This window comes from Cetorhinus maximus, chromosome 4 (genome assembly GCF_964194155.1).
Source record: "Cetorhinus maximus chromosome 4, sCetMax3.hap1.1, whole genome shotgun sequence".
Classification (NCBI taxonomy): Eukaryota; Metazoa; Chordata; class Chondrichthyes; order Lamniformes; family Cetorhinidae; genus Cetorhinus; species Cetorhinus maximus.
In genome coordinates this window covers 40,226,666-40,240,279 of record NC_135882.1, presented here as the reverse complement: position 1 = coordinate 40,240,279, position 13,614 = coordinate 40,226,666, and the positions used below count along the sequence as shown (strand labels likewise).

At 41.5% G+C, this 13,614-nt stretch overlaps 1 protein-coding gene across 1 annotated transcript in view; it reads left to right on the top strand.

The window, feature by feature from the left end:
- The window catches only part of itga9 (integrin, alpha 9), a 574,702-nt gene that overhangs the window by 404,416 nt on the left and 156,672 nt on the right, over nt 1–13,614 (top strand). Inside the window, exons 19-20 of the mRNA XM_078540091.1 lie at nt 3,367–3,453; nt 9,245–9,324. Of these exons, the coding sequence (XP_078396217.1) occupies nt 3,367–3,453; nt 9,245–9,324 (167 nt within the window). The remainder of the gene's footprint in view (nt 1–3,366; nt 3,454–9,244; nt 9,325–13,614) is intronic.

Below are 13,614 nucleotides of genomic sequence, written 5' to 3'. Positions count from 1 at the left end.
CATCTATCGTTGGGAAAATGCTGGAGTCAAATACTAAGGAAGAAATAGGACATTTAGAAAAGTCTAACGCAATCAAACAAAGGCAACATGGTTTTGTGAAAGAGAAATCATTATTGACAAATTTGATAGAGTTCCTTGAGGATCTAACAAGCAGAATTGATAAAGGGAAACCAGCAGATGTAGTGTATTTGGATTTCCAGAAGACATTCAATAAGTTGCCACATAAAAGGTTATTGCACAAGATAAGAGCTCACGGTATTGGGGGTAATGCATTAACATGGATTGAGGATTGGTTAACACAGAAGACAGAGAGTCGGGATTAATGGGTGTTTTTCAGGTTGGAAAGATGTAACTAGTGGAGTGCCACAAGGATCAGTCCTAGGGCCTTAATTATTTACTGTCTATATTAGTGACTTGGAGGAGGGGGCAGAGTGTAACGTATACAAATTTTCTGACGATACAAAAATAGGTAGGAAGGCATGTTGTGAGGAGGACATAAGAATCTGCAAGGGGATATAGATCGCTTGAGTGAGTGGGCAAAAACTTGGCAGATGGGATTTAATGTAGGAAAGTGTGAGGTCATGCACTTTGGTAGGAAGAATCAAAAGGCAGACTATTATTTAAATGGAGAGAGACTCTAAAAAAGTGCAGCACAGAGGGATCTGGGTGTTCTTGTGCATGATACACAAAAAGTTAGCATGCAGGTTCAGCAAGTAATTAAGAAGACAAATGGAATTTTAGCCTATATTTCTCATAGGTTCGAGTTTAAAAATAGGGAAGTCTTGTTACAACTGTACAGGGTGTTGGTGAGGCTGCACCTGGAGTACTGTGTACAGTTTTGGTCCCCGTATTTCCGAAAGGATATACTGGCATTGGAGGCAGTTCAAAAGAGATTCACGAGGCTGATTCCTAGGATGAATGGGTTGACTTGTCAAGAACGGCTAAACAGGTTAAGCCTTTATTCATTAGAGTTTAGAAGAATGAGGGCTGGTCTTATTGAAACATGCAAGATTCTGAGGGGGCTTGACAGGGTAGATGTCGAGAAGGTATTTCCACTAGTGGGGGAATCTCGAACTAGGGGGCATAGTTATAGAATAAGGGTATACTCATTTAAACTGAGATGCGAAGGAATTTCTTCTCTCAGAGGGTAGTGAATGTCTGGAATTCTCTACCCCAGAGAGTTGTGGAGGCAAGATCACTGGAAGTATTTAAAGAAGTGATAAATAGATTTTTGAAATATCGGGTGGTTGAGGGCTATGAGGAGCTGGCACGAAAGAGGAGTTGAAGCCTGGGGCAGATCAGCCATGATCTTATTGAATGGCGGGGCAGGCTTGAGGGGCCAAATGGCCTACTCCTGCTTCTATTTCTTATGTTCTTATGTATAAAGCGTACACTTGGCGGGCTGCACTTCGCTTGGGACTTAGATTTGTTTGCCTACCTTGCTTCGGTCAGCACTCGCAGTGATCAGCGCCAGGCTTCATAGACAGCACCACATCACTTTTAGGGCGGATCACAGGTCTCTCCCTACCAGATCAGCCAGCTGCAGGGCAAGGTCTTGCTTGGGGAAAGGGGAGAAGTGGCCTCAGGCAAGGGAAGAGGCTGCAGGATAAGAACTGTACTGGGCAAGGAGGGTACCCCAGGGTGTGTGTGGGGGCATATGTTGATCTGTGCAAGTGGCCTCAAGATGGTGAGGGCTGAGGAGGCAGTCTCCAGAGGAGATGAGGCCAGATGGACATGTGAGGATATGTGTGTGAGAATGGGTGGCGATGTCCTTTGAGCTGGCAGTGAGTGAGATGCCAGTGAATGTGTGACGGGTTTGAGTGTATGAGTTTAGAGTGATGAGATGGTTGCCTTACCCTGGCTGCATGGATGAGATCATTCATCCTCTATCTGCATTGGATGGCCAACCTCTTCTGTGCAACATTGGCACTGATCACCACTGCCATTGCCTACCAAACCGGAGTGGCAATGTTCCTGCCCTTCCTCCGGCCAGGGTGGGGGTAGAAGACATCACAGTTCCAGGGTGTCCAAAAGGTGCTTGAAGGCTGCAGTTTTCCTTCCTTTTGAGGCCGTGCCTTCTTTGCTGCAGCCCTGGGCTGGAAACACTGAGCGTGGCTGTACTTTAAATATGGTGCTTGGTGTGATGAAGCGACGAGGTGATGGTGTGGCGGGCGAATGAGAGCCCACCCACCATGGAAACGGCGTGTTTCCCGGGAATGCATAATTAATGCGGCCGGTTTGGGATGATACAGTGTGAAAACCGCCGTCACAGCCCACTATCACACTGTGGGACGATTCTGCCCAAAGAATTGACTTGAATTAAGATAGTACCTTTCACATCCACAGGATGTCACAAAGTGGTGAACCAAAGTGGTTCACATCACCGAATTCCTTCTTGAAAAGTAGTCATTGTTATTATGTAGGCAAAGGCAGCAACCAATTTGAACATGGCAAAATTTCACAACCACAAAGCAGATGAACAACCTTAATCTGTTTCTCCCGTTGTGAGTTGAGGCATAAATGTTGGTCATCAGGACACCAAGAAAACTCTACTGTTCTTCCTTGAATGGTATCATGGGATCTTTTACATTTACCTGAGCAGGGAATTAGGAGCTTGGTTTAACAACTTGTCCAAAAAGACAGCACCGCTGATGACGCAGTACACCAGGAGCATTTCACTAAATTGTCAGTCTAGATGATCTGCTCAAGCCCTGGAGTGTATTTTCAACGCACAAACCTCTGACTTAGAGGTGAGATGCTACCAACTTTACCAATTCTTTTCTCTGTGTGAGAAAATAAGGTCATTGGCCTGAAATATTAACTCTGTTTCTGCCTCACCTGCTGAACATTTCTAGAATTTTTTGTTATTTTAATTTTAGACATCACTGGCTAGCTGTGACCCACATGATTCAACCACTATGTGATTTGTTTTCGATTTCAACTTTCTTTGGCTGGCGATGCCAGTGACTTTTCTGCCAGCATTAGCACCAATTCCATTTACCAGAAATTACAATTAATGCTGAACAAAACAGAGCTATCTGATTAGGTGTAAAGCAGAAAAGAGTTCACTTTCTCAGTGACCTCGGTTCTATGGGAGTGCACATATAAAAATATTCACTGATGAGACTGCAGGATTAACACATTTCCTGAGAACTGGACTGAAATATTCTCCAGAATGTTTTTACAGGCCTTAATTGCAAAGATTTGTTTTTAAAGTTGTAATGTAATGAGTTCATATATTTCCTTATAGTCCTTTAATTACTGTTACCTAGGAATAAAATAATCTTCTGTCACTTTTATTGACTATTGTTCAGAACCAGTTGTCCAGTTGTGATTGGTAATTTCTTACCCTGCCCATCATTTCAGGAAGAAAAGGGCACTTACTGTGAACTGATGGAGTCGGACTTCCTGAAATGCAGCGTGGGATTTCCTTTCATGAGGTCGCAGTCCAAGGTAGAGTGCTGAGTCTATTATATTTACACCAGATGGTACAGTAACAGCCTGTTTTGATTAATTTTTCTAAAGCTTTGGCTGGTTAGTCATTGTCATTGTGCATGGATTTCCTTTGCCTTCACAATGCTGACAGCACAGCTCCACTTTACATAGGTTAACCCTGTGCTGGACTCTTTCTTGTCCTTTCTTTTCAATCACTTTACGTCAATGTTTTTGTTGTTCCAATTCCACTTGTCCTCTGGCGCCCTCTTGAACACCATAACAGGAGTTACCAATATTATGGTTTGTCTTTCTGCAAGAGGTTTGCTTTGTTGGGTAAGAGAGATCTAGCAGCTTATAGTGAATTTCCTGCTTGCCCATATCTCCCTCCCTGCCTAACACTCCTTCAGGAATGAAGATGTTTGCTAGTCTGGCTTCCCTGAGATATGACAGAAGCATATTCATTAAAAACACACATGAGCACAGAATGAGTATGGGTCATTTGATCCATCAAAATTGCAGATTTAGTAATACTCTAAGGGAACGTTCTGTAAAACATTTCTCTAATTCTCTCAGAACTCCACATTATGTGTCTACACTTTTCCCTCATTCCTGCTTTCCACTAATAATATTTTCCTGGACTCAGTGGCATTTACCTTCTATTTGAGTAGCTAACTCTGGATGTCAATCAAGACTAAGGTTTGAATTCATGTCTTGGACATAAGAATCCAGTTATTTCTAGGTGTGATCATGATGCTTTGATTTAACTTAAATGGTTTGACCTAAGTGTGTCATTGGGTCCTTTTAATTAATACATTGTATTCAACCTTTCATCAGAAGCCCCTATTTACTAACAGGTGGTGATTATAATACCAGTCAGTCCAGCTTTCAACAAAATGCAGCAACTTAGCACAGGACGAAATGCCTAAATGTGTTGTTTGATTCATAAGGCTACATTGATTGTTATTTATTAAGTAGTTAAATGTTATGTTTGATTCATAAGGCTGCCATCTGTTATTACTTATTTTCCGCATGCTTTAAGTTTCTTTAAAATAAGCTAAATCTGGATGAAATCTGAAGAAATTAATTAAGTGATGTAATTTTTTCTGGGTGAAGGTCTGGGACAAAAATCAGTGTTGTAAATAAACTCAGCAAGAAATGTTTTACTGTAGTCCAAAACACTTTGCCCATGACATTTACTGGGATAGGGTTTCTCGGTGGTGGGGAGGAATTATGGCCAGAAATCCCAGGAGTCAGATGTCCACAAAAGCTGTGAATTTTTATCTCCGCTTCATGTGTATTTTTTGAACAGATCCCCGCTTGGAAGTCTGCCTGATTGACAAGCTTGGCTGGCTGTTGGGCGGGTAACACTTGAGAAGAGGCCAGGAGCACTTAGTTACAATGTTGTTGAGGTTAGAGATCGGGGTGTGGTGGGTGTGGGTAGAGTGTGGTTGGAGGAGAGGTGTTGGGGAAGTTCACGGTATGATTGGAGGGGAGTCAGAGATCAAGGGAAGAGATGGGAGTTGGTGATAAGGTGTGTTGAGGGCAGGGAGGGTGTGGAAGTCTGGTATGTTTGCAGGGTTAACTTGTTGGGTCAGGAAGAAATACTCCTGCTTCTCCTGGCCCATAAGCAGTGCTACAAAGGCACTCAGCTGATGGATCCAGCCCTTCGTGCCTCCTATTACCTGCTAGGTTCCCTGAAGCTGGGGTAACATGGCCTTTATGGGTGAAAAATATAAATCCTAATAAAATATAAGTCTGCAGCCTCCTCAAAAGGTTTCAACAACTCATCGGTTTCCTGAGAGCGAATCAGTTGCTTGCTCCTTGTCCTGTCACCATTAAAAATAGAATTTTTGGACTTTGAAGTGGGTTGCTTTCCAGTTTCAGATTCTTAACATTTTAAACTCCCACCCAACCCAAGCTCATTCATTTTTGGGCGATAAGATTACCCCCTTTGTTCGACATATTAGTATATTTTATTTAGAATGACGTTGCAATGGAGATTGGGAAGTGCTGCAAGTTGGATTCTGAACTTTCACCTCGGAGGACCCCGCTTGAACTCCAGCTCACACTGATGGGATGAAAGTCCTTTGTGAAATTGGTTTGGGCAGTTTCAAATTCAGTTCCTAATGGATTTGGACCTACAGCATAAACTCTCTCTGATTCTGCACTAATTAAGAAACAAGGATCTTGCATTTATATAGCAGCTTATCATGTCCTCAACATTTCATTTACTGCACAGAAATAAGCGTTCATCCGAATAGGCCTATGTGTGCTCCACATGAGCCTTCTCCCCCCCCCTCATTCATCTCACCCTATCAATATAACGTGAATAGAGGGAGTTTTACTCTTCAGCTGACCATGTTGTGCCTGGCCTGAGACTGATTCTTTATAATAATGGTTGCCTGAAACAGAAAGCTTTATTTTCACCAGCACCAACATCCCTCACATTGAGGTACACAAAATTCATCAAAGAGCAATCCCAAGATAATATAACTGTGTGACTTTCCTTGTCGCAGTATATAGAAGAGGAAATGTGAGAAATACAAACCTCTTTGTTGAATTTTTCTCTGCTTTCCCTTCCAAAATTGGGTAGGATATTGGTGAAAAATGAAGCAAAATCCAGCAGTAAGGCTGACTGTTGCACCTCTGCTCCGACTACATTTACCTCCCACCACTGCTGAGACCATCACTGCCTGCCCACCATGTGTAAGTGCAAGGGGAAGGGGCTGGGGTGGGTGGAACCTGGCTTCACTGATTTCTTCCCTCTCACACCCCCCTTTAACTGTCACTCTTTGAGACCATCTAGTGGAAGATATCGTACAGCCTTGGGTAGCAGCAATAATGGACCTGGATGTGATGGCGGGAGAGGAATGTGTTTCAGGAAGTAAGAGTGACACTCTGGAAATTTGTACCATGCATAAGACTCATTGATATCATTGATCTTCTGTGATGTGGGGCACACAGAGTGAAAGCCAAGTATGGTACTGAAGTGAAATGAGGTGAGAGAACAGAGTAGGTATTGACAGGAGCATGGAGACATGACTCAGCCCCCATTTTGAAATCAAACATTCTGTCTTATTTTCGTATATAATACTTTATTATTACTTGACATGAAATAATACAATTTGCATTAATTTGGGAAGTGGAAAAAGATGTTTGATTGATGCACAGGGACTTCAGTTCAGGCCTTATTTCAGGTCAGAAATGAGACAATGTCATACCAATGCTGGTGGGAGGGTCTACTTAGAGCATGAGAAGTTTACATAGGCAGTTTCCAGTATAAATGTGGTCACAGGAATTTATAATGGAAAAGTTGACAAGAAGTGTTTGTAGGCGTACATTTTTTAATAAATCTGTATTAAAAAAATGAAGTGTAGAATGACAAAAGGCCTATGAGCACATCAAATCAGATTTCTCCACACAACTAACATGGACTCCATTTTACCCATTCAGTCTCCCAAAGGAGACAAACAATACCCCAAAAAGTCATAATGTGTGAACCATAGAGCACATTTCCATCTGAATTCCACTAAACTTCCAGATATCTACATAGGATCACAACACTCAGTTACAACTCTGATCAGTTCCATTCCACAGCAGCACCTTATTCCACATGCTATTTGATCATCTCTCTGATTTATAGGCTTCACTAACATTTTAACCAAACACTTGCCTTTATTTTTCCAGCAGTTATACCTTCCTACAACTCTTTGTAGGATAAAATAAAAGCTACCTGGGGTTATTTTTTGAATTTTACACTCCAGAGCTTTGTGTGATGTGAATGTATATTGAGAATTAATGGATGGTTAATTTCATGGGTTGTAATTAAGTGCGATAGACTACATTCCAAAATTCACCAAGCACTTGTCTATCGCATGCTGTTTCCAGTGTTTAGCATGCATAAAGTCCTGTGTTGTAGTTTCACCAGGTTGGCAACTCATTTTTAGGCATGCCAGCTGTTGTTCCTCCTTATTGAACCAGGGTTGGTCCCCTGGCTTGACAGTAATGGTAGAGTGAGGGATATTCTGGGCCATGAGATTACAGATTTGGTGGAATCAACTGTGCTGCTGATGATGGCCTGCAGCACCTCATGGATCCATAGTTTTGAGCTGCTGGATCTTTTCTGATTCTAACCCATTTAGCACAGTGGTAGTATTACACAATATGATGGAGGGTGTGCGCAGTGTGAAGACAGGTCTTTGTCTCCACAAGGACTATGTAGTGGTCTCTCCTCCCCATACGATCATGGATAGATGCATCGGCGGTGACAGGTAGATTGGTGAGGATGAGGTCAAGTTGGTTTTTCCTTCTTGTTGGTTTTCTCTCAACTTGTTGAAGGCCTAGTCTTGAAAATATGTTCTTCAGGACCTGAATATTCCACATATTGCAATTTCCATATTAAGCATATATCCTGAATCACACTAGTATCAGTAATTGAGTACCTTGTAGATCACATTCATGAAGGGTCAAGGGTTGCTCCTATGACTAATGGTGTTGTGATTACATTTCCTTTTTGGAAACTGCTGCTGCAAAATGAAGAGAGGAAAACAAGTGTAATTTTTGTTTACAGTTTTAAAAATAGAAAGCACTGAACTATTTTTATATAAGATCTGGTAAGGAAGAAGGAGTTAGAAACTTGGCTTAATGCACTGTATTGTTTATATGCCATGTGAATTGATTGGCTGAGATTTTATGCTTCTGTCATGGTCAGCTCACAATTTCCCATACAAGTGAACAGGCAGAAAATGGAAAGGGGTGAAGCAGAAAACCCAACCTCATTTTAGATAATATTTCTGAAGTCAAAAACCTTGCTCCCAGTTTGGACTCTCCCTCAACAGCATATAGGAGGTTCAGCCTCAGGGGTCAGCATGTCACATCATGATCTTCCTGTTTTCTCCAATGCTTTGTGTTATCTCCAAGATTGTTTTCTTTCATCCCTTTTTCTACATCCTTTTCCATGACCCCTTCCTCTCCCCCTCTACTGCCTATTAACCTTCCCCAGCACCATTGTACATCTCCTATTCTCTTCAGCAGTGACAACCTGGCAATTCAACTAAGCGACAGGAACTGGAAAACAATTACATTGGGAGTTATTCCACAACCTCATATCTATCATGACCACCATTCCTTATCAGTACATTTACTGTAAGATATTTTAAAATATTTTGCCATCTAACTTTCCAGATGACAGACTGTGCACTAAAACAGTATGAATGTTCGTTGGTCAGATTAGCTTCATTGATGATTTATCAGCCGGAGGTATATACAGTGACCTCCCATGGTACTGTATATGTGTGATGTTTAATTTGTGTTTATCAGAGATTTTTAAATTATTGAGGGCATTGATACTTTTCCTCTTGAATTTCTTTTTATTTCATCCAGATTTATTTTCTCTGTATAACACTTTTTTTTTCTTTTTGTTTATCATTGTGTTTTGAGCTCACAGGTCTCCACATTAAGAGCCACTATTATCGCATGTATCCCACTGAAGGCATTGCATATGTTGTTTATGCTTTCTCTTGAATTTGAGGCCCAGGAATCCATTAGATTATATTAGATTAGATAAAGCTATAGATTGTTTGACAGAACTGCCTTGGACCTAGGATAAAGGTTAACAGTGACAGCTCATTAAAATGCCTAGGGTAACCGGAAAGTGGATGTAGCTCATTGCCTATCTTGCATTGCAAAACATCAGCAAAGATGAGTGAGTGTAGCACTCAGCACCGTCGGTCATCATAATACTCTGGAAGATAGATAAGATTTCATCGGTTCATTTGTTCACCTCCAAATACTTTCTTTAACCCTGTAGTATGAATTCAGCGTGATTTTTGACACAAGTCACCTGTCTGGGGAGCAGGAAAGTTTGGAGTTCACAGTCACAACACAAAGGTAAGGCTCACTGCAGAATATAAAAATCACCATGACCTAGGTTTTATTCATTTGTACGCTCAGCATTTAAAATTGGTTAAATGATGTCTACTGAGCAACGCAAAATAGAAGTTTTATATGAAATACTGTTAAATGTAAAATTGGTTGTAATTATAGGATAAAAATGTGACAATTCATCCTGCCTTCATTACCAAATTCAATATTACACTACCTCTGTTCTAAAATTACAATTTTTTACCTTCAAGAGTTATTGACTGTTAGATTCTTTGTGTTTGTGAACAGTTGTTTTTCAGATTGGAGGGAAGTGTACAGTGGTGTCTCCCAGTGATCTGTATGAGGACCATGACTCTTTTTGATATATATTAAAATGACCTGGGTTTAATTTCTACATTTCAATGACATGAAATTCAGAATTAGAGTAAACAATTAAGTGGAAAGCAGGAGGAAATAGAAAGATTGGTGAAATGGGCAGACAGATGAAATTGCTTGCAAAGAACCTGACCTGCCACTTTCAATGACTTATACACATATACACCCAGGTCTCTCTGCTCCAGTACCATCTTTAGAGTTGTACCCTTTATTTTATATTGTCTCTCCACGCTCTTCCTACCAAAATGAATTACCTCACATTTCTCCACATTGAACTTCATCTGCCACTTATCTGCCCATTCCACCAAATTGTCTGTCTTTTGAAGTTTTACACAATCCTCCTCACAGTTCACAATGTTTCCAAGTTTTGTATCACCTGCTAGGTCATTAATATATATCAGCCAGGACGAAGGTCTCAACACTGACCACTGGGAAACTCCACTACAAATCTTCCTCCAGCCTGAAAAAGATCCATTAACCGCTACTCTCTGTTTGCTGTCACTCAGCCAATTTCATGTCCATGTTGCTATTGCCCCTTTTATACCATGAGATGTACCTTTGCTCACAAGTCTGTTGTGTGGCGCTGTATCAAATGCTTTTTGTCAGTCCATGTACACCACATCAACAGTATTATCCTCACCAACCCTCTCTGTCACCTCATCAAAAAACTCAAGCAAGTTGGTTAAACATGATTGGACCTTAACAGATACATGCTGACTTTTCCTAATTAACCTGCATCTGCCCAAGTGACTATTAATTTTATCAAGAATTATCGTTTCTAGACGTTTCCCCACCACCAATGATATGGAAGCAAAATTTAATAGAGCATAGGAAAAAGACAATAGAATTTTGGATGAATTAGAATTTACTGAGGGTCTAATTGAAAGGGCAACAAGGTGAGCAATGATGTTATATGCTATTTTTTCTGTGATCTATTTTGTCAATGGCTCAATGTTTATTTGCACTTGATAAAGAGGCATCAAGTGGTTATATCTTCTGTTATTGATACTTTAAAAATCTGTTTGATTAACACTTATATAGGGCAGAATCTTGCCCTTGTCGGGCAGGCTCGGCGGGGGTGGTCGGGAAGCTGACCGCCACCCGCAATCGAGGCCGGAAGGAAATTTCACACTGGTGGGCCAGTTAAGGCCCGCCCAGTGTGAAAAGTGAGTGGCAGCGCTCAGCACTGCCTTTGTGGACGGGGGAGGGCAGCGAGCGGGGTGAGCGCGAACTTTGTACCCGAGTGCACGCATGATAATCTTCCTAAGGCACAGAGCTGCCTCAGGGAGATGAAGAGTATTTTTTAAAAATTAAGAAATTAGAAATGTTATAAGACTCTGTCACACGAGCAGGGTCGTGTTATTAGTTAAATTTTAAAATGTTTATTTTATGTTTATTTGTTTTAAGAAACCTCATCCCACCCGTGGATGAGGTTTCTTAAAAAATGCAAAGGCCGCTTGGTATTTTCGCCTGCCTGCCAACCATAAGGTTGGACGGACAGCAAAAAAAATTTCATTCAGTTATCTTTTTAGTGGCCTTAACAGTCCTTTTAATTGTCTTCGGGCACGCTGCCAACTCCCACGGCGCCTGCTGAATGAAAAATTGCGCGTTGACGTCGGGATGCTCGCTCAACGTCAACGCGCGTCATTTTATGCTCGAGCGGGTTGGGTGCGTGCCCGCCCATCAAGCTAAAAGTTTTGTCCGTATAGTCGTAACCACAGCAGTCATTTTTAAGAAAATTATCAGTGGGTGTTTTTTTTTTAAAGCAGTCCCTCAAATACCATTGTTATTATAGGGCTCATTGGTTCTGCACATAGAGTATACTGCCAAGTATGCATAATGAGGCTTAGCTGAGAGCACAGACTCCTACATAAAAGATTATGTGAATATTTTTATTTATACAGGTGCAGAGAAGTGTTAACTTTACTTGATTGATATCTCTATGAAGTTATTTTTATAAGTTATCTCTTCTGTGATCTCTTTTGTCACTGTCTCAATGTTTATTTATACAAGGTAAGAGGCGTCAAGTGCTTGAAACCATTGATAGTTAAATGGGTTGTTTGACACTTTTATAGGGTTGTGGGAACACTGGTTTTGTATTCAAAAAATTATGAATAAGTGTTTATTTTCTCAGCAGTTTCACAGATGTTGTTGTTATCACAGGGTTAATTGGTTTAGTACGTAGTGTACACAAGGTGAATGGGTATGGAAGGGCCATGAGTTGGCATGTAGAATATGAGGAGCCAATGGTAGCTCGAGTCGGAAATTTCTAGATGGGCGAGTGACATGAGTTGGCATGGGGCTATAAGGGGCCGTGGGGGTGGGTAGGGGCTCTAGCTGGCATTGAGCTGGCATGGGGGCATGGATATGGCTTGGGAGTGGGGGGCGCGGCTGATGGGGTATGAGGGGTGGGAGCTAGAGGGTCTAAATTGTAAATAAACAACTGGAAGAAGTCCCAGAGAACTGAGGCGGGCTCAGCACTCGGCTACCCCTGTGTCTGCCTCCGATCTGCCTCTAGGGACAGTGGGCCCAACCTCATCCGGCACCCATGCCCAGAGCAAAAATAGTACGTAAAAGGGCACTTTATATTGAGGTGAGTTTGCTGAGTCGGGAAATTTCCAACTCAAACTACCCACTTTGTCTGTTTCCATGGCTAATCGAAACCTAATTCACTGTTCCCTGAATGTTCCCCCATTGATAATTGATGCACTTGACTCACCTCATTCCCCAGAGCCAGATCCAGAAATACCCCCATCCTCATTGGGCTAAAAACACACTGATCAAGAAAATTCTCCTGAACACACTTCAGAAGCTCTCAATGTTCTCTGCTCTTTATTTACACAATTACTATTCTAGTTTATATTAGAGTAATTGAAGTCCGCCATTAGTACCACTTTATAGTTTTTGCACCCCTCTCTAATCTCCCTTCAACTTTGCTCCTCTATCTTTCCCACTAGTTTGTGGCCTATGTAATTAACCCAATGGTGTAATGTTATCTCTATTGTTTCTTAGCCCTAACCAAATAGACGTCCTCTTTCTCCAGCGCTGTAATGTTATCCTTACTCAATACTCCTTAAGTTTTTTTTCTTCTCTATCTTCCCTTAACAACTTGTGTCCAGGAAAATTTAGTAATTAGTTGGGCCATTTTTTGAGCTAGGGTCCCCATTAAACACCACAACCTCATTTCCCATGTGACTATCTGTACCTGCAGTTCACCAACCTTATTTACTATGCTTCATCCATTAACATACATGCACTGTCAGCATAATTTAGACCTTATTTCAATCCTTCTTAATATAGTACCCACTTAATCCCTTTGTATTAATTATTCTAGTGCTACCTGTCTCTCCAAACCCTTCATGCACTTTGTTCTTTTTTAATACTACATTCTAATTCTTATTCCCCACCAAGTTAGCTTCAACCCTTCCCAACAGCTACCATGGAAGATTTTACTTCTCCTGAGAGGGTAGACAAAGCCTTGGCTTAACATTTCATCTGAAATACAGCACTCCCTCAGTCTCCTTCTTAGGCAGTCCTTTGGGATCAAGGATGACTTGCTTCCATACCAGTTTGATGGGCTCTGAGATGGCTGATAAGTCCAATGCGTGATCTGCAGACTCTGCCACGTGTGGGGCAGGTGGCGTTTGAAGCTTTGGGTAGATGCGTTGTTTGGAGGTTTGCGCACTCCCTCGGACACCTCAGCTTTGCCTCTGCATGTTCCTGATGAAGCCTCTTGATTTGTTTAGTGCCTTCCCGAATGAACCTTCTCCATTTTGGTTGATCACAAACCAGTGTCTCTCATGAGTATGTTTGATCTCTTCAGGGATGCTGAAATGTTCCCACTGTACTCCGGGGAGTTTCCTGCTGTGACAAAATTCCAAGTAGAGCAATTGCTTCAGGAGTTTGGTGTCAGGCATATGA